At 44.1% G+C, this 21689-nt stretch overlaps 1 protein-coding gene across 1 annotated transcript; it reads right to left on the reverse strand.

Moving 5' to 3' along the window:
* Window positions 1-4908: 4908 nt before the first annotated feature.
* Window positions 4909-18143, reverse strand: MTARC2 (mitochondrial amidoxime reducing component 2). The gene is made up of 7 exons (XM_083605504.1): window positions 17541-18143; window positions 15459-15632; window positions 13965-14127; window positions 12703-12843; window positions 9541-9602; window positions 9394-9465; window positions 4909-5547 (listed from the first exon to the last, which is right to left on the reverse strand). Exons 1-7 carry the CDS (start codon window positions 17798-17800, stop codon window positions 5418-5420), a joined length of 1002 nt encoding a protein of 333 aa, XP_083461630.1. The 5' UTR covers window positions 17801-18143; the 3' UTR covers window positions 4909-5417.
* Between the last annotated feature and the right edge of the window lie 3546 nt (window positions 18144-21689).

Raw genomic sequence — 21689 nt, forward strand, 5'->3', positions numbered from 1 at the left:
GTTCAAGGAATATCTGTCTATGGAAACTCATTATTAAAGTATGGTATGTGTGTTGAAAAGGAACATAAGAAAAATGGGGTGCTTTGTAACAGAGAAATGACCAAAAGACACAGAGTGCGAACAGATCTGGGAACTCCTAAAGAAATGGTATCTGAGGCTGCAGATGTCTCTCTTTGAAGATCTGAGGTGTGGCAATGAATTTGATAGTTTTAGGAGTGCTATGCTATCTGTCTTCTCCTATGCTCAGCTTGTGTATTTGTAAATAAAGCAAATACTGGGAAAGTGTTGTAAGTTCTCAATGACCTTTCCTCCCAAAGGAAGCCAAAATCAGAGCAGCTTCACCCACCGTCACCCCTGAAATCATTCACCTCTCTGGGAAGTGGACACTAGGGCTGGGCGATATATCAATGTATCGTGCAACACTGGTTTGAAATTTGCATCACGATAATTGTTTCATAATATTTGAGCTGGCAATATATTGAGAATCACAATGTGTGTAAAAGCTAGGCGATATCTGGTTTTCAACATCGCAATAACTCACCAGCTAAACCTCACAATATCACCAGCTTAACATTGCAATCTAGCCAAAGTCTGAAATAAGGATGGAACTATACAGAGGTGAACAGGACAATGTCCTGGCAACTGCTACTACTTAGAGGTCTAAAACAGATAAATGACAATATTATCAATCATCACACACACAGTTTCATCAGCAGGCAAACCGAAATGCATCCCAACAGGACTTTGGATGCATTTTGGCTTACCTGCTGCTGAAAGTGAGCATGAAGTGATTGATAGTATCATTTATCAGTTTTAGACCCTTAAGTAGCAGCAGCAGGCGCCAGGACATTGTAGTTCCTTCAATATTCCAGCTATCGCGATATATCACAATGTTTAGCTGGTGATATATCACAGTACTGAAAACCAGTTATTGCCCAGCCCTTGTGGACACTGCATAGAAATATTCAGTATGAGGGCTAAGCCAAAACTGAATGCCAAAAGAGCTCACTAAAATTTGTATTCAATATATAGCACTTAATTTTATGCATCTGAAATATACTTTTTTGTAAGTGTTTTTATGTACAGTATTTACATTTTTTTCAAAGTAGTTGATTTTCTGTTATGCAAAGTGGAGAGGTGACTCTTCAGCCTTTCAACTTGCTTTTTGTTGTAGGGTTGTAAATATATATTAAGGACTATTTAGCTTCAGGAAGAAAAATTGTGTTCCAGACATCAGACATATACACTCAAGTTGCTTAAACTGAATGAGACCAAAGGTATATCTAATCTAGCATCCTTTTCCACCATAGTGGCCAACCAGGTGTTTATAGGAAGACCACAAGTCGGACACGACTACAACAGCCCTCTCTCCACCTGTGATTCCCAGCAGATGCAGACTGCCTCTGACCCTAAAAGCAATATATACCAATCATGTCTAATAGCCACTGAGAGCCTTATTCTCACTGAATTTGCCTAATCTCCTTTTAAAGCCATCTAAGTTGATGGCCCTGACCACAATTTGGAGAATTGAATTCCACTGCTATGAACTCTCTGAAATACTTTATCTTATCTGTCCTGAATTGTATACCATTCAGCGACATTGAATGACCTCATGTTCTAGACAGGGGTGGAATCACTCTACTGACTTTCAGCAGGCAAATTGAGGCAACACTACAGGTGGAGCCCCTCTAAACTGAGCAGAGGAAGAAAGAGACACTGCTTAGGGGCCATGTGGAGGACATCAGGCACAGGGTCCAAATGTGGAGCACCAGCCCTATCTGACCCAGAGGACTCTGCCCAGACCATCCACCTCAGATGACACACCTTCATTGGCTCTGCACTTGCACCTGCCTCTACCTGGATGGAATGCGTCCTTGAGCTATGCTAATACCTCTTGCTTGCCTTGAAGGAGAGTGGCTTGTGTCTTTGCAACACCAACCATGGCTATGTGACCCCTGGAAGGTTGTCCATGGGAAATTATCATAGACTTGTAGAGCTTGAAGCGGCCCTAGTGCAATCCCCTGCAAGGCAGGAATATTCAGCTGTCCCATATGGAGATCGAACCTGCAACCTTGGTGTTATCAGCACCACACCTGAACTAGAATGTGGCCACCAAACTGGAAAAGGTTCCCCACCCTTAACTGGGGGGAAATAGTCTAATGTGGAGTTTTTGCTGAAGGACTTAATGTTTCACCCCCCATGGAAGCATCTTGCAGGACCATCAACAGCCACTATTCCATCAAGTCTGAAGCTTTGGTCAGATATTGTCTGGGGTATAACCTTAGCGGGGACATGGCTATGGGAGCTACACTTCTAAATCTAGCACCACATCACTGCCTATAAGTGGTCTTTTCCTTAGCTTAAAGATTTGTGTTCTCCTTCCAGAAATCCAAAGGCCTCAAGTAGATAATTACTGCTCTACAAAAAGAAAAACAAGCAAAGGCGGAATCATGTTAACAGCCATTTGACAATAGTGTGTTTTTCAGCTGACTCACACATTCTCTCTCTCTCTCTCTCTCTCTCTCTCTCACACACACACACACACACACACACACACACACAGCGCCTCTCTTTCTGTGCGCTTCAATTGGTTTGAAATATAGCCTAGCATTTATCTTGGCTGCATTAACAAGATCTGTTTTACCAATACATTTATATTTATGATGACTAAGGGCAGATTATAGCTGTTAAAGTTGGTCCTCCTGACATGAAAACACTACTTTGTCATTAATACATTTTCTAGTATAAACTGTGATGTCAGGTCAATGGAAAGGGTGAAAACTTTCCTAAAGTATGCACATGTCTTTTTCCCCTTCTTCTCCGAGCAATTGAGCCCTAATGGAATAACAAAAGGTCATAATAACAAACCATTACAGCTTTGGTCTTGGCAACGAGGCCTACAGAAGAATCTCCAAGAAACAGCCATCATTTCTCCAATGTTATGGCATGAGGGTGACAGGAACGGTACACAGATGTGGGCGCAGCACGGCGGTAGCTATGTGAAAGCTGAGCGATCAATTAGTCAGTTGTTTACCAAAAGCTTTCCTAACTGACGCTAACCAGAGCTCCAGAAAAGAAAGAAGATCCCAGCAGCTGTCATAGGGAGCCCACAGAGCATGCGCTCAAAGGCTACAGCCAGCCTACTCTTCTGAACACAAACCAAGAAGCAAGAAGCTAAAATGGTGGGGGTTGCATCAGGCCCCTTTTTGATCTGTTTCTCCTGCCTCATGTACCATCATTTCTTGGGTGTCACATCTATAGTTAAGGAACAAAAGGAGGGGGCCACCAGGTACAAATACAATTGATGAGACTTAACAGGGTTTCCATTTTGCAATGGGGGCACTTCAGAATATGGAGCATTTTTGTCTTGCAAAGATCTAAATCAGGCATAGGCAAACTCGGCCCTCCAGATGTTTTGGGGCTACAACTCCCATCATCCCTAGCTAACAGGACCAGTGGTCAGGGATGATGGGAGTTGTAGTCCCAAAACATCTGGAGGGCCGAGTTTGCATATGCCTGATCTAAATACCTTGGGCATATAAATTAATATATGGTGTCCATACAAAACTTGGAGGAATGCTACCATCACTGTGCTGCAGTGATTCCTTCTTAACTGCTGCATTCAGTGGAACTTATTCCTAAATAAGTGCTTTGGAATTGCAGCCAAACAGTGCAGTGCTATGTATATCTACTCAGAAGTAAGCACCATTTGACCTTCAAGGGACTTACCCCCAGTTAAGTATGTAGGATTGCAGCCTCACAGTGTAACCGTAACTGTATATGCTCATAAGTAACTTGCGTTGGATTTGATGGGGTTTGCTCCCAAGTCAAAGTGGATTGGAATTGTCACCTCAGTCTACTTAAGCAAGGACTAACAACTGAGGCTGTTGCAATGCCATGCATAGACGTCACACCTGCAAAGTCCAAACCCCAGGGTGGAAGTAAGAATGAGCATATTTACTTCATTCTTTTATTGTTCTAGGGCAGGGGTGCCCAAACCAGATTTGATGAAGTGAACATGCGTGAGGGCCGACCAAAGTTGTTTTTTAGGACTGAACTTGAGCTTTTGGGGCCTGTTCTAGGGGTTCACTCTATCTGGTATTTCACTCCACCTGCCTTCCACTTTAACTTAGATCACTAAAATTAATATTGGAATTGGCACATGAGCATTTTGCCATATCTGTTCGCACCTTCCCCACCCCCAAACTCCTTACAGATGGATCTGAGTGTCCATCTAATAGTTTAAGCACTGTGCCACATTTTATGTAGATCTGCCCTTAATTTTAAAAAATGTCTCTGTGCTGGGAGCAGCAGCACTGGGCTGCTGATAAAGTTAGCAGTACATCTTTTTAAGTATCAGCTGAATCTACTGTTCAAGGTTTTCAGGAAGGACTCTCAAAGTTAGGTCTTTTCACAGGTGACACTAACAGTGTAATCCTACACATGTCTACCCAGAAGTACCTCCCAGTTCAACAAAACTTACTCCTGAGTAAATGCAATCACAAGCACACTTACTAGGGAGCAAGCCCCAATGAATTCAATGAGAATTACTTCTGAATAAACATGTTTAGGATTGCACTGCAAAGAATGCCTTTTTACAAAGTGCCTTCAAATGTATATACAACACAAGGATCACATGTTTTTTAACTGCAGTCTCTCTAATTGTGACTATTCATTCAAATCAAATGAACTTGCAGGTGGGTGCCATCTGTTCCCATGAACAAACACAGTCTTATCAAGCACATCATTGATCTATCAGTCTACCATTTATCACAGATTAACTCAGATTGCCCTCCAAGGACCATGGCCTTCCCTGCAGTAAGAATTATGAGCTGTGGCATGTCTAAAACATTAGACCTGGACACATTTAACGTAGTTCATTATGATGCCATGTGCAGATATAATCAATTAACAGATATATATTTATTTATCTATTTTAAATGCTGCCTTTCCAAAACAGTGACCAAAAAACAAGAGAGACACACTAAGGATAACACCATGGGTATAACAAAGTGATCTTGCCTAAAAAAAAAATCTGTTAGTCTTTACAGTATACCACAGGACTCCTGTTTCCACCCCCATAAAGTTTCGGCATCTTTCGAGAGTTCAGTTCAAAATATTGGTAATAAACAATTATCTGGTAACATTATACAAATCTGAGTTACAAATTACAATGCAGGTCTTTTTCTCTAAGAAGCCAAGGAAAATTATAACTGACAGGAAGTATGGGCACAAATTAGCCAAACCTAAACACTTGGCAAATGAATGAACAAGACACATAGGTGCTTAAATTTCTTTCACTGATATCAGTGGGAATTTTTAAATGCTGAGATTTGGCTGGTTCGTACCCTATGATAACAACATTCCAACTGCTGAACAGACAAGCACTTTAAGGCAAAGAGTCCTCTCACCCCTTCCTAACATTCGATTATCTTATAGACAGGGTCTCCAACTTTAATGGTTCCAAGTTTAGATACTGTGAAAAAGCTCCCAAACAAGGGGGCAGATTTGTAGAGATGCTTGTCTGCTGGATCACACATGCGGTAGCTGAAAAGGAAAAAATAGGACCTTTATTAGTGAAATTATGGCAAAGGACTGTTAGCGTGTGAAGAAACGAGTTACATTGTGAGGGAACATTGTGAGAAAAACACTGTTACCTTTAAATTTACCCACACAATGTGACTGTTTCTTCACACAGCTGCCCCACATTTAAAAACGTTCGAGGGGGGTCACAGGGTCCAGTTTTACATTTATTTATTTTTATCCTGCACTTCTTCTAAGGAGGGACCATAGCTCAGTTGTCAGGGCACCTGCTTTTCACACAGCAGGTTTAATCCTGGCAACAACACTCAAGAAAAAGTATTTCGCATGGCAACGTTCCAAGTCTGTAGCTGTAACAGTGGTACTTTAAATGACGTGCAGAGTCTTCCATCTTTTGAGAATAGCGTCTCATTCGCTTTCCTAAGGTGTCTTACAAAAGTGAATTGCGAAGGGAGCTGAAAGAGTTAAAATGGCTTTTAAAACCTCTTGGGTACTTTGAAATTTATTTCCCTGGCTGCTGTGGGCTTGTCAAGTAACTGATGAGGGGCATGGAGGGGTAGGAATCACTTTTGCTGTTTGGACATTGTGGAGATAGAGTGGTAGGAGAATTATTTTCTTTTCACCATTTACTTGGCTGAGATTTAGTGTCCTGTCATGCTAAACTCTCCCCACGCAGACAAGGAAGGCACTTTGCATTTGCCAGATGAGCTCTTGGGATGATTGCGGAAGACCTTCTCTCGCCCAAATTTATGGTGCCCCCCTTGAAAGTTTACACTTAGTTGTATTTATAATGGCTTAAAGGCTTAGCAAAATCCTGGACGTTGACCGTGCTGCATAAGACCTTCAAGCTTTATTACTGCAAATTTAGACGGATAATGTTATATGATAGACCAGATTATGGGACAGAAACCTGTGAGATCCTCTGTGTTATCATTAGAGCAGTCAGCCAAGCAAGACTTATTGGTTGATTAATAGTTTTAGAGGAAGATGATTAATTAAACAATACAATTAAATACATTTGTATATTACCAAAATATCAATAGTGGTGCCTTTTTGAGATACTGAGGGAAGCATGAGATAACTTTCAATTAATGTTCATTGCAACAAGGTAACTGTTATTTTTAATGTACTCTTTTACATTTCCTATTATGGTAACCTGCTGGAACCAAAACTGACTTTTAAAAAATCCAAGTTTCCCCTTAATTTTCAGACCTGGCCGGAAATGGTTAATCAAATAATGCTTAGGACTGCAATCCTAGCTCCATTTACGTGGGAGTAAGTCTTGCTGAATTCAGTTAAAACTTACTTCTTGTTCAAGTTGCACTGTTAATTAATTAATCAACACACTCACACGAAATTACTGGGGAGCAGTATAGAAATGTAATACAAGGAGTGAATGAATTAATAATTGTTGCAGCACAATTTAATTAGTGTTGCACAACTGTACTACAATTAACTAAGAAAATGTCCTTCATATTCTGCTCTTCTAAGGGTATTATACTTAATAATAATAATAATAATAATAATAATAATAATAATAATAATTTTAAAAAAATTATTTATATCCCACCCTCCCCAGCCGAAGCCGGGCTCAGAGCGGCTAACAACAGTAAAATAATACAGCATTCTAAAATCAATTCATTATAAAATCAGTTCAAATCAAATTGATGGCAACCATTGGGCTAGAGTTCTGTGAAGAATTACCAAAGGAGGGGGTCAGGCTGGGCCTTGGCCAAAGGCCTGGTGGAACAGCTCTGTCTTGCAGGCGCTACAAAAAGATGTCAAGTCCCGCAGGGCCCTAGTCTCTTGTGACAGAGCATTCCACCAGATCGGAGCCACAGCCGAAAAAGCCCTGGCTCTGGTTGAGGCCAGCCTAACCTCTCTGTGGCCTGGGACCTCCAAGATGTTTTTGTTTGAAGACCATAAGGTCGTCCGTGGGACATACCAGGAGAGGCGGTCACAGAACTAAGCAGCATTACTGATGTCAAATATATGTTTACAACAATATTAGGAGAAGTAATAGCAACAGTACTCCATGGCGTTTCAGTGGGCAACACTCAGGCTGGTTTACATCAGTGGCGTAGCGTGGGTGGTGCAGGGGGGGCCGGCCGCACCGGGCGCAACATCTGGGGGGGGCACGCTCGCACTCGCAGCTCTCTGCCCCTACCTGGCTCACTCACTCTCTCTCACTGCAGTCCTGGCTGTGTGAATCCGATCCGAGCCGCCGGGTCACCGCCCACTGTGGAGAGCGAGGGACTATCTGGGGGAGGGACAGTGCAGTGGCCGCCCAGCGCAGCGCTGAGCGCGGGAGAGAACCACACCAGACCAGGCAGCAGCAAGAAGAAGCTGGCAGCGGCGGCAGGTTAGGGGTTAGGGGGCGCAAATTACTTGCCTTGCCCCGGGTTAGGGGGCGCAAATTACTTGCCTTGCCCCGGGTGCTGACAACCCACGCTACGCCGCTGGTTTACATGTTAGGTTCTGTAAGTGAAAGGCTACCTCTCCCTGTTTGTTGCATCGAGCATGGCTTGCCACATGGAGCCTCGTGTTTCCCATCAGCTTCAATTGAATGTAGAGATTACCAGTGCTGTCTTAGACATTCTGTATCAGGCGTGAAGAACCTTTCCAGATGCTGTTGAATCCCAACTCCCATCAGCACCAGCACACATGGCCTATGGTCAGGGATGAGGGGAGTTGGGAGTCTAGTAACATCTGGAGGACCACAGGTTTACCACCCCTGTTCCGTACAGAGACTTGGTAAAATACACTACTAGACATTTGAGATAAGCATGGAGAGGTTTCAAGCAAAAACAGTCTCCACATGGCTTAGCCCTGACCCATAGCAGATCCAAATTTGAACCCTGTTTTTTTGCATATTTCATAAAAATTATACACTGTTCAATGGGAGGGGGGGACCCAAAACAGTTTGCAAAAGATAAAACAGTAAAATCAATAAAAATTACTACCCTACTTTAAATTAAACAAAAGTTAAAATACTAAAACAGATTAAAATTGCCTCAACTTTCTAAGCTTCTGTGTAGGCTTGTCTAAAGAGGAATGTTTTTAGCTGGTGCCAAAAAGAGTACAGTGATGGCACTTTATTGATCTCAATAGGCAAGGATTGTTGCATAGCTTTTTATCCCCCAAATGGGATCTTCAGCATATCATGCAACAGGGGAGTTGTATGCAAGTTGCTTGCTATTGCATTAGATGCAGCTATACCTGTTTTCTGAGCATCAGTTTGAAGCTGAAGAAGGTTCAGTCATGAAATTACTTTCAAATGGTAGTCTACATCACTGGCTGCCTCTTAATACCCTGATCCAAAACTGAAAAGTTAAAGATACTCGACTCAGAGGACAATCCTTTGTATGTTTAACTTAGAAGTTACTCTGAGTTCTCTCTAGTCAAATGAACTCGTTTACCTTCAATGCTGAACTTAATGTATGAAGGCCTAGAAATATATGCAGTAATGCAGGAAGGTAAAGTTGATGGACATAAACGTATACTACCCAAATACAGGCCATATTTTTAAATTTTAAAAAGTGGCATACACATCAGTCCTACACAAGGTACTTGGGTGTAAGTCTCAAGGAACACAGTACGCAGGATTAGCTTCAGAAGCAGTGCCACTCATCTACTGAGCAATGGTGTTTCCAGATAGGGGCCTAACTTCCAAATGGGTTATTGAGATATCACAAGCAGGTCATTGGCAACAGTGTCTTCCCTTCCCAAATCAATCCCACCTGGGTTAAATTGGCGAAGATACAGACCAGCATTTTGCTGCCAGCAATAAATGAGGAGCACCCCAACACTATGCCAGACGTGTAACTGTTCGTGATTGCTGTCATACTTTACCTTTTTAGTGTTTCCAGTGGCTCCTTTCTGTCTATGATGCCGTTTTCTGGGTCAACAGTTGTAAGAAGACACCTGCAATGACAAACGACATTTTGTAGTAAACAGGATCAAACAGCTGATTATTCCCTTTGCCAACCCCAAGCTTACCTGCCACATGCCATCACCTCTCTCAGTTCCACATCACCAATTATAACCTTGCCCCAGGTGTCCTAAGGGAAAATCAAGCAACAATTTGGGTTTACTTTCATACTAAACTTCTCATACTCAAGTTCAACAGATCTCACCCCCTATTTGCTGATGCGCAGCTGCTTAAAACTAAAATGGAAATGATGTGTTTTTTTCTAGTGAAAGGGTCAGATGTTGCTAAACCACAAGACTGAAAGAAGGATTATATTAGTACTTTTCTTTTGCATCATCTGGAATTATTTAGCCCAGCAGATGGGCTAGTTACTTACATGGACTGTTCTTCTGAGCCAGAAAGGCTAGTTATTACATTCTTCAAAACCAAATTCCCATGACTGGTTTTTAAGTGGAAGAGGCATCAAAAGGGGCCTTTCCAACCCAGTTTTCATGTGATAAAGTGGTTTTGTGGAAGTAACCCGATACGATAAAACTTGAAAGTCACCACATGCTGACAAAAACTTGCAATAGCACAGGGACAGGAAACCTGTGGCTCTCCAGGTGGGTTGGGCTCCAACTCCCATCAGTTCCAGCCAGCATGGCCAATGGTCAGGGATGATGGGTGGTGTAGTTCAGCAACATCTGGAGACTTGCATACCTATTCAGCTAAGTTTAAATCAAAGCAGACCTGCTGATATCGCCGAATATGGCCATGTTAGGTCCATTAATAACAATGGATTTTAATCCCAACTATATCTTAGTTGACTACTACCCTGCATCATGACTTCTTCATTGTCCCTACATTATATCAAGTAAATAAAGGGGGAAAGAAAGAGGGACACATGGTGTACATGTGGGCAGCTGGGTAGATGCTTCAGGAGGGGAAATGAGGGGAGGGAACTGGCATGTAGATGCAGAGAGCATGAGAGAAGAGGAACACACAAGAAAGAAAGAAAAGGGATATGGAGGACAGATGAAAGAGAAGAACTGAATCGTGGGGAGGGGAAAGAATGAAGGGGAAGCTGGAGCCATTCTTCCCCTCAGTCTCCAATGGCTCCCCAAGTAGCTAGTCACCTTCACAAATGTGTGCGCACATGCACAATCTCATCCTCACTATGGCCTAGTTACATAAAAGCTCCCATTCTTGGGGAGGAAAGCCAGTCGTGGGATCAGTGCAGCTGCTTCTGAGGGAAGGCTGAATGTCATTTTGGGTTGAATGAGGACTTCACTGAATGTTTAGGCACAGGGTGGACACTCTGCCAGTTGCAGAGTTGGTGTGGGTTGACTAGGAAGAGGGACTAGGAGGAGGAGGACCTGAAGAAGTGAGGTCAAGGAGTAGGAGTCCACATTGGTTAGAATGAGCTGTTTAAGGATCTGAAGGAGAGAGGCACAATTCTTTTACTCCCAGTTAAGAGCTCGAAATTCAGGTCACAATGGCATGCTGCCAAAGCTGCTTCTCCCACACTTCACCACAAGATGGCAATATTACCACTATAAACTAACTAACCATGCTGCAGCCTCCAAAAGGGCTGTATCATAATTCAGTAGAATCATAGAAGGAAACCCAAGGGTCATCTAGGCCCCTCTTGCAGGTTCAGCCTCAAAGCAGGAGCCTCCTTATCTCTGCACTGGTTCACCTTTGTGGTGAGACATCTGAGGGTGAAGAATCCACACCCCTGCCCTCCTATCTGGTACTTCCCAGCACTTTTTCTTGCTGTCCTCATTTAAGTGGGCTCCTCATTTTAAACCCTTGCTTCCATCTTACCTCTGCACCCCTGTTGATCTCTTATACTGCCTTAATGTGAAACTGCTTATTAGCTTCCGCTTTGGGCCCATTGTGACTCTAGCCCAAACTTTCCAGGACTTGCATTTCTACCTTCCGTGTGCTCAGCTGCTAGTGCCCCAAAATGCTGAAGGGATATTAATCTGTCCCTAGACAAAACTATTGTCTTTCAGACCAACCAATCAACCAGGTTAGTGATCAAATAAGCAAGGTTTCTGTTTTGTACACACACCCTCATTGTTACAATGCCTTCCAGAGAATATCATCATTATAATAGCAGTATTGTGCAAACATTCACAATGCGGGGGAGATTTGACACTGTGCCTTTTGCCTAGATTTGGCATGTTCTACCATATTACACTGGAAAATCCTGATTCATCCTGACCTGCAACATTTCAGAAATAAGGCGGCGGCAGCAGAGAGAAAAATACTTTTGGAAATTTCAAGGCCAAGTGAGATAACCTTGGCTGAGAAGGTTGCGATATGGAACCAAATGCAAAGCATTTTCTCATAAAGAAAATGAGAACATAAAATCTCAACAGCAGGTTGTGTGTGTACGGAAATGGGAGGTGTTATTTTCAGAGGCAAACCCATAACAAACCGATTCCAGCTCTTAGCTCTGCTAGGAATGCTTAGAAAGTTTATATGGAGGGAATACTAGCTTCCCTTAGGGTAGCTGCCATGCAGCACCACATAACACTAGAAGTGCATCTGAGTAGGGTACTGACTGCTGAATTGTCTGCTAATATTTCTGCTAGCTATGCAAAGATTAACCAGTACAGTAACCAGTGAATAAAGTGGAATGTGCATGCAAGCCCCTAAGAAGGAGATCCTTTTCCAAAAGGAAATGTCATGCAGAAGAAACATTGAAGGTCATCACTTTTAGGGCTTGGAAATATACCTGCACAATGCCTATTACTTTAAATTAAAAAAACGACACCAGTTCTACTGCTGTATATATATTTTTTCAGGATCATGGTAAGGAAGGAATGGGTTAAAATTCTATCCCTGTGCCCTGTGTCCTCTATCTGGATTGCTTATTTTTAAATGAAAATGAAACCAGAGATAATGTCACTCCAAGTGAAACATTTAGGTTAGGTGCTCATTAATACAAATCGGTTCAATGAAAAGCCTATCTTACCGTTTGCATTTAAATCAGTGCATCTTGTAAATAGTCTGGAAATGGAAATGATTGCTTTCTCCTCAGTTACACATGTTGTAAATGCTGCCAACATAAAATCCTTGTAACTGTCTATATTCTAAGATACATACTGTATACCGCAGTTGCTACACTATAGCTCAGGTGCTTTTCCAAATGCTCGCATAAAATGTTTCTTTTTAAACATGCACACATTTTGGATGAATTGTTTTAGAAACCAAAGGGAGACAAACAACATTTTCTCTACCTCCTCATAAGCTCCACAGCCTGAAACAGTAATGTTTGGTCTAAAATGTCGCATGTTGATTTTCTTCTCCATTCTGGAATTTAAATCTTCCATTGAAGCGTCTGAGATGATTAAGAGGGGGGCACAGTCACTATAGGGAACCTGTGTTGCAAAGATACATAAATATTACCAATGTCACTACAATAGCAGGTTAATAAGCATCTTGCTGGCATCCCTCTCAAGCATTCATCAAGAGCACATTCCACAGATTCCTCAGCAGCAATAGCAAAAAGCTGCCTTGCCATTTATTATTAGCTCTGGAAAATCCCACCAGTTTACACCTCTTAATCTCTTCCCTCTTTCGGTACTTCGAATGCAAGGAAGAAGTTACAAAATTAGTGACATCCCATGCAATGAATAGCCCATGAAGTCTTATCTATCGATAAAACAGTCTCTCAGACTTTAACTTGTTTATTTATTGCATTTACACCCCACCTTTCCTCCAAGGAGCTCAAGGTAGAATACACAGTTCCCCTCATCCTCCATTTTATCCTCACAACAGCCCTGTGAGGTTTGGCTGAGAGTGAATGACTCCATGACTAGGGCTTTTTCCCCAGCCTGAACTCAGTTCCAGCAGTTCTCAGATGGGCGCCATTGCCATTATAAGAGAACAAGGGAGGTGTTCATGGTGAGTTTAGGCACCTCCCCTCCCCCCTACAAAAATAGCACTGTCCATGACGGAGCAGATATTTAAACCTAGGTCCTAGTCTAGCCATTACACCACACTGGCTCATCCTCTTTCAGAAAGGCCAAGGGCTCCAAGTAAATTATTATTTATGTATTATTATTATTATTATTATTATTATTATTATTATTATTATATACACTGCCCATCTGGCTGGGTTTTCCCAGTCACTCTGGGCAGCTCCCAACAGAATATTAAAAGTACAATAAATCAAACAGATGTCTTCTAAGAGTCAGGTAGTTGTTTATTTCCTTGACATCTGACGGGAGGGCGTTCCACAGGGCGGGCGCCACTGCTGAAAAGGCCCTCTGCCTGGTTCCCTGTAACCTCACTTCTCGCTGGAAGGGAACCACCAGAAGGCACTCAGAGCTGGACCTCAGTGTCCGGGCTGAATGACGACTAGTCCCAGGCTAGTCCTGACTTACATTTTTTAAATCAGCTATCAATTCAGATGTAAAAATATGGCAAGGATTTATTTTTTTTAAGCAGGATGGCAAATGATTAATGCTCACAATAAAACAATATTTATTTATCTAACCTCATCATTAGGTTGAAAAGGTTTGTAAATCTTTTCACATTTTCTTGGCGCCATGTCAGTCTCATAATGTACCAGCCGATATGGTTCTGACTTCAAGAAAGTGGTGAACCAATGAGCCACTTCATCACCACAGTCCCGTCCTTGAATATCAAGCCCAAACACCCTGTTGGAAATTACAAAATGGAGACAGGTGCTACACAAGGTAATACCATTGTAAGGACGTTGGTTTTATCCTCAGTTGAAAAGAAGACATTCTTGTAAGGGAGTACAACTCAAATCTTCCTCAGGTCCACTTTACTAATTCAAGAGAACCATGTTGTTGTGTTTTTATTCCAGTTTTATTTTTAACCCCTTTGCTGTTCACTTTATTTTTCTCGTTGCACACCTTTGTGCATTTTCTCTTCACACCACTTCGGGTGTGTCTGAATATTTAAATTTGTTACAGAAAAACAAATCCCTCTCTCTATTGGCCCTCCCTCCTGTGCTCTACTCTTTTAACATACACTTCTTTTCTCTCAACATCACAAGGCCTCGTCACTATTAGCTCCCTCTTTTTATCTGCACCCCCATCTCTACTCCTTCCTGCTGAGATGAGCGGTAGTAGCACTAAAGACATTTATTCTCCAGGATGAAGCACACATTACTAGCTAGCTGAATGGGAAAGTTGGTGCCAGCTGCATCATGTGCTTTCAAAGAGAACGAGCAATGCAGAACTAGTAAACAAGCATTGTCCTATTCAAACTTCTACTTTTGATGAACTTGGGTGAGCCTTAAGATACAGTGGTACCTCAGGTTAAGAATGTAATTCGTTCTGGAGGTCCATTCTTAACCTGAAACTGTTCTTAACATGAGGTACCACTTTAGCTAATGGGGCCTCCCGCTGCTGCTGCACCGCCAGAGCACGATTTCTGTTCTCATCCTGAAGCAAAGTTCTTAACCCGAGGTACTATTTCTGGGTTAGCAGAGTCTATAACCTGAAGCATGTGTTACCCAAGGTACCACTGTATTCCCACCTTGAAGTGGGAAAACACAGAAGGGGGAAATGGAATTCTGGTAGGGAACACAAATGAATCAAGCAGGGGCACATTAGCCTGTGGGCCTTATTACTTCTTTATTTATTTGAATCATAGACTCATAGTGTTGGAAGGGACCCCCAAGGGTAATCTATTCCAACCTGCTGCAAACTGGAGTATCCATAAAACATTATCTAGAAAAATCTCAAAACAGCGGAACTCACGGTGATCAGGTCTGCATAATTAAAACAATATGTTTGATATAACCATCTGAGTATCATGAATCAGGTTTTAAGTGAGAGGTCCTAGCACAGATTATTTTGTCTTTGATACTGGACTCTTGTTCAGTACCATCATGAACAGTTAGGGACATGTGACACCTAACAACAAAGGCCAAGAAGGCAAAGAGAAAACAATATGTGGAAGTAACGTTTTCAGCCCAATTAAAAAAGAGAGAGACTAAAACCTATTAATTCATCACCTGCAAGCCTTCACTGGATTGTTCTTAGGAGCAGTGATAGGGATGGTCAGTTCCTTCATTTCTGGAGCATTCAGGATTAAGAGACCATTTTCACAATTTACAGAGACCAGAACCAGGCGAGGCTCCTGCCGAGCTGTGACCATATGACCATCTTCCTTAATCACGAGCCAAAATCTATGATTAAACATAGAGAGAATTGTTAATCCTTTAAATGTTATACCTAAATTGCTGACAGGCCATGAGAAAAATATTGTTACCTGCCACCCCAATCTCCAAGCTGTGTAAGATTCCAGGACTACAAGGAGTGCTTATCTGCATTCTTTGATTCCATTTAGATCACGAGGCACAACAGAGACTGTGGTGTCTTTATGATATATGGTTTAATTATACAGGTTTATAAGGGGAGTTTACCATGGAGGGATCTCCAGCATTACATTCCAAGAGGTTCTGGCTTCCCCCATAGCCACAGCACTGGATCCAAAACAGACATCAGCATCCTGCTTTTTGACTCTCGCTCCAGCCCATTGCCACTCCATTGCTTAGCTCCTTACTGCCATTCTAAACTGCCACCTACCTAAAACACTGGCCTTGTATTTATGAACTAAACTCTCAGCTGAGGGAGGGAGGAAACGCACCCATTTGCAAATGAGATTTACCCTTTCATCCTTTGAAATGCTAACGATTCATTACTCCAAAGTAACACCTCACACAGGAGGCATGTCCTGGCTTAATTGGCTTTTGACACTTAGCTTAATTGAGGTATTAGCTAAGTCTAGCACACAGTTTAATTACACACTGGGTCTGGCTTAAATGCACATGTGTCTAGCTTTGATGCCCCATATGCTAGCACCTATAAACCTATAGCAATATTTTAACACACTATCAAAGCAAGCATCCTTATTGATAAATGAAGTGGTTTGTTGCAGAACACAACTGGATGCCTTCATCTGACCCAGCTGCAACAAAACATGTCTCTCCCCTATCGGTCTCTACACCCACTGGCGGTGTAATTCTCCTTCAACCCCAAAGGCACACTCCATTGGCAGATGGATGCCAACAACAACAACAAGGCCTTTTAAACTGGGGGTGGTGCTGCTGTCGCTGTTACTATGTTATGCAAGGGATGCGGGTGGCGCTGTGGTCTAAACCACTGAGCCTCTTGGGCTTGCCGATTGGTGAGCTCTCGTTGCTGTCCCAGTTTCTGCCAACCTAGCAGTTCGAAAGCATACCAGGGCAAGTAGATAAATAGGTACCGATGTGGTAAGAAGGCAAATGGTGTTTCCATGCACTCTGGAACTCCTCACGGTCCTCTGTGCACCAGTAGAAGTTTAGTCATGCTGGCCACATGACCTGGAAAGCTGTCTGTGGACAAATGGCAGCCCCCTTGGCCTCAAGTGAGATGAGCACTGCACCCCATAGTCACCTTTGACTGGACTCAGCCGTCCAGGGGTCCTTTACCTTAACTTACTATGTTATGCATTTTTGTGTTTTTATATTGCAAACAGCTGGTGATCCTCGGATGAAGGGCGGTATAGAAATTTAATACAAACATCATAGAATTCCAGATTGTAATTCCCCACGGACACCGCCTGACTGAAGCTCTGGGACACGTGTAGCAACAGCAGCAGCACTCAGGGCAGAACGGGCTTCGCCTGCAGGCGCAAGGGTCCTAAGAAGCTTCGTTGCGCGCGGGTAGCAGCTGCAATAGGGCCGCCCCCTTCCCCAAAAAACGACGCGCAGACACCCCGAAACCAACACGGTTCTCACGCCAATAAGGGAGGGAGGCGCTAAACTGGCCTCATTTGTCTGCGCGCCAAGTTTGTCCCACGCGTGAAGAATGGCAGCGGCCTGCACAGGCGCGCGGGAGAAGGAAGCGGACGCAGCGGTCCGCGAGAGGTTTATGGTGCCATTAGAAGCCCGTTAGTCTTCAAGTCGCCACAGGACGGACTAACCGCACACGCGGCCCTTCCTCCGCCCCCGGCCCCACATTCCTTCCCCTCAACTCTCGAAAGGAAGCGGAGCTCGTCTCCTCCCTCCATTTTCCTCCCTCCCGCTCTTGCGCCCTCCACCCCCTCTCCTTGCCTGTCGCGCAGGTCTCCGCTGCGGACGCCCAGCTTGGTCAGCTCGGCGCTCTCGAGGGGCAGCCCCTGGCAGGACTTGACCGGGTAGATGGCGAGGCTGGACACGGCGCCCACCCGCACCAGCTCTCGGCGTGCGCGGCGCCGGCCCCAGCGCCAGGCCGCGGCGGCTCCCAGGCCCACCACGGCGACCGAGGCGCAGAACAAGGCCAGGCGGGAGGACGGCAGCGCAGGCAGCGAGAGCCGGCCTAGCGACGCGGCCATGGTTGCCGAGGGGGAAACCGTGTCGCAGGCGGGAGAACTTTAACCCGAGGCGGGCCTAGGCCGGGCCATGCCTCCCTCCGCCCGGTTCCTTTGCCAGCTTCTCGCTTGGCAGGCGCCGTCGCTGCAGGCGCCCCCGCCTTTATCCAGACGCTATGGCAGCTGGTATTGCGTTCTTGGGCAGACCTACTCCAAAGCAAGCCCCGTTGAGTTCAGTGCGACTTACTCCTGGGTACGTGCCTACGGGATTGCAACCCAAGCGTGTGCATGTGTGCTTACTCTCACCGTTGGGTTTCTTGGCAACCCAGAGAGCTGTATTTTGGGGAGGGAGGAAACACACACACCCCTCCCAAAGAAAACAGCTGAAAGAATAGAAACACTCCACTTTCAGGGCTCAACATGAAAAAGTTATTAGGCAGAGACCTAAAAAAAACAAATCAATGAGTTTTTACTCTTTGTGTTGGAACACTTTGCCACTTTCCTTTCAGGTCAGCCAGAATACCAGATTATACATCATGGTACCCACAGTGATGGATGGGACTTTGTAGATGCCCTAATTCTGTCACCTTCCCAAATCCACACATTCTTTCACTACAAGTGCCAGGAGAGGGAGACTAAAGACAGTCCATCTCTCTTCCAGGTCCCCTTAGGCACTGAAGGCAGCTCCTATATAGGTGCAAAAGTGCATCTTCCACTTGAGACATCCATTTCTTCCAGTTGGGTATTAACTGAGTCATATGCTATATTTTCCAGTTTTGGGATCATTCCTGTGTGTGTATATATAAAACTTAAACTGATTGTCCCTTTCCAAAACTAACTTCAAGTTAAATCTGGGCATGTTGCCTGGTTTGGGGGGGAAATCATACTGGCAGGCTTTGTAACAACATAGTGTATTTACATCAAATGAGAGAATCCTATGGGGAGCTGAAATTTCCAAAGCCGCCTACAGAATTTAGGTAGTCATGTACACTCACATGTAAGGAAACAATCACATCTGAAGTAGTCCTTTTTAGAGCAATACCTCTATACATGCATACATTATAGCCCCTTGCTCCAAGATACTGAGGTAGAGGAATAATTTATTGACTGGAAAACACATGAAGGTGCTTCAAAGAACAAAATATTACAATGCTAATTCAAGAACCATTTTGTGTTGGCTTTTGACATTTGAAGTGTTTTATTTTTCAGACCCACCTTATTTTCGTGATTGCAAGAAATTTTAACCCTTTTAATCTTGTGCTTCAATGTTGTAACCCACCCAGGAACCTTAAGGTGAATCTTAATAATAATAATTTTATTATTTATACCCCATCTGGTACTGGATTTTCCCAGCCATTCTGGGTAGCTCAAAGCATATATCAGAACATACTAAAACATCAAACATTAAAAACTTCCTGAATCGGGGCTTATTGCGCAGAAGACTATCAGGATTTGTTTTTAGAACAAGTACCGTATTTTTCGCCCTATAGGACGCACCGGCCCATAGGACGCACCTAGTTTTTTGGGGGGGGAAATCAAGGGGGGAAAAATTTATTTCCCCCCCAGGTTTGCGCAGCCATCCCCAAGCTAGAAGAGGGAGACGGAGCGCTCAGTCTCTCTCTTCTGCCTTCAGGGACAGCCTCTCTAGCCTCCGTGGGGCAGCGGCTTGCCCCGCTGTCCCCTGAGTTTGTGGGGCTGGCGGGGTGAATCTTTGTGGGGCTGGCGGGGTGAATCTGGCAGGGTGAATCCCCTGAGTTTGTGGGGCCGCCAGCCTCCAGATCGGGTCAGGGAATAGCGGGGTGGCGGCGCTCCGGCTCCCCACTATCCCACGAGCTTGTGGGGCTGGCAGGGGAGAGAAGCAAGCTTGCTTCTCCCCCCCCCAGCCTCCAGACCAGGTCGAGGAATAGCGGGGTGGTGGCACTGCGCCTCCCCGCTGTCCCCCGAGCTTTTGGGCTGCAGGCTGCTGCCCGCAAGCCTTGCGAGCCCGTGGGACCTCCCGCCGGGCTTGCAAGACTTGCGGATAGCTTCCTGAAGCCTGGAGAGCGAGAGGGGTCAGTGCGCACCGACCCCTCTCGCTCTCCAGGCTTCAGCGAAAGCCTGCATTCGCCCCATAGGACGCACACACATTTCCCCTTCATTTTTGGAGGGAAAAAGTGCGTCCTATAGGGCGAAAAATACGGTATATTCAGCTTAAGCAGGAATCAACTATTTATGAGCTGCTCAATGACATATATTGGGATACTGCACAGCTAAATCAGAACAATTCCCTTGTGAACTGCAGTTAAGACAAGTATATTAAAAAAAAATATAATTACATTGGGCTTGAGTCGTGTTTCACTCTACATTAAACTTCTGCTTTGGAAAAAGTAACCATTTATACTAAGAACTCAACTCCTTTAATATTTCCCTCTCTCAGTGACAATCTGCTGGGAATTATACTGTTAAGAGTCTGTTGTTTTTGTAGGAAAAAACTACCCTGACAAAGTTCAGAGATAAAAGTTAAGCTTATTGAGATCTTTTATCTGGTAAAATATAAAAGAAAGATTACTTGCGTGTTTGGAACCTACTGGCATAGCCCAGGCCTTTAAATGTGTTTGAATCCTGACAAGACAGAAGTACTGCTTTTGGGGGACAGGAGGCGGGCAGGTGTGGAGGATTCCCTGGTCCTGAATGGGGTAACTGTGCCCCTGAAGGACCAGGTGCGCAGCCTGGGAGTCATTTTGGACTCACAGCTGTCCATGGAGGCACAGGTCAAATCTGTGTCCAGGGCAGCTGTTTACCAGCTCCATCTGGTACGTAGGCTGAGACCCTATCTGCCTGCAGACTGTCTCGCCAGAGTGGTGCATGCTCTGGTTATCTCCCGCTTGGACTACTGCAATGCACTCTACGTGGGGCTACCTTTGAAGGTGACTCGGAAACTACAACTAATCCAGAATGCGGCAGCTAGACTGGTGACTGGGGGCGGCCGCCGAGACCATATAACACCGGTCTTGAAAGACCTACATTGGCTCCCAGTACGTTTCCGAGCACAATTCAAAGTGTTGGTGCTGACCTTTAAAGCCCTAAACGGCCTCGGTCCAGTATACCTGAAGGAGCGTCTCCACCCCCATCATTCTGCCCGGACGCTGAGGTCCAGCGCCGAGGGCCTTCTGGCAGTTCCCTCCTTGCGAGAAGCAAAGCTACAGGGAACCAGGCAGAGGGCCTTCTCGGTAGTGGCGCCCGCCCTATGGAACGCCCTTCCAGCAGATGTCAAAGCGATAAACAACTACCTGACATTCAGAAGACATCTTAAGGCAGCCCTGTTCAGGGAAGTTTTTAACGTGTGATATTTTACTGTATTTTTGGTTTTTATGGAAGCCGCCCAGAGTGGCTGGGGAGGCCCAGCCAGATGGGCGGGGTATAAATAATAAATTATTATTATTATTATTATTATTATTATTATTATTATTATTATAGTTAATTATTCCCAACAATAAAGAATTGTAGAGTTGGAAAGGACTATGAGGGTCATTTGAAGCTGCTTCTTGTTTTTAAACTCCCTAACACAGACATTTATTAACAGAACTAAAACTGGTTGTAGAACAAAGTTGCTTCTCACCACCATAAAAGGCCTTAAAAAAAGAAAGAAAAGTATACAGCTGCACTATTTTGGTCCTTTTATTTTTTGGTGAGAAATAATTATTGCTCTTCTAACAGCTATCAAACTTTGCTACCCTTCTCCAAGACAGAAATCTGTCATTTTTACATACAAAGGAATATGGAGACTGGTGGTTTCTAGTTAACAGCACTATCGGCTGTACAGTATGCATATTCAGAAGTATGTCCTACTAGGTCAACGAGGCTTACTCTCAGGAGAGCATACACAAGACTACAGTCTTGACGTGGAATCCTATACATGTCTACTGAGGTATAA

The sequence above is a fragment of the Podarcis filfolensis genome (genome assembly GCF_964270895.1).
Source record: "Podarcis filfolensis genome assembly, chromosome: 3".
Lineage (NCBI taxonomy): Eukaryota > Metazoa > Chordata > Lepidosauria > Squamata > Lacertidae > Podarcis > Podarcis filfolensis.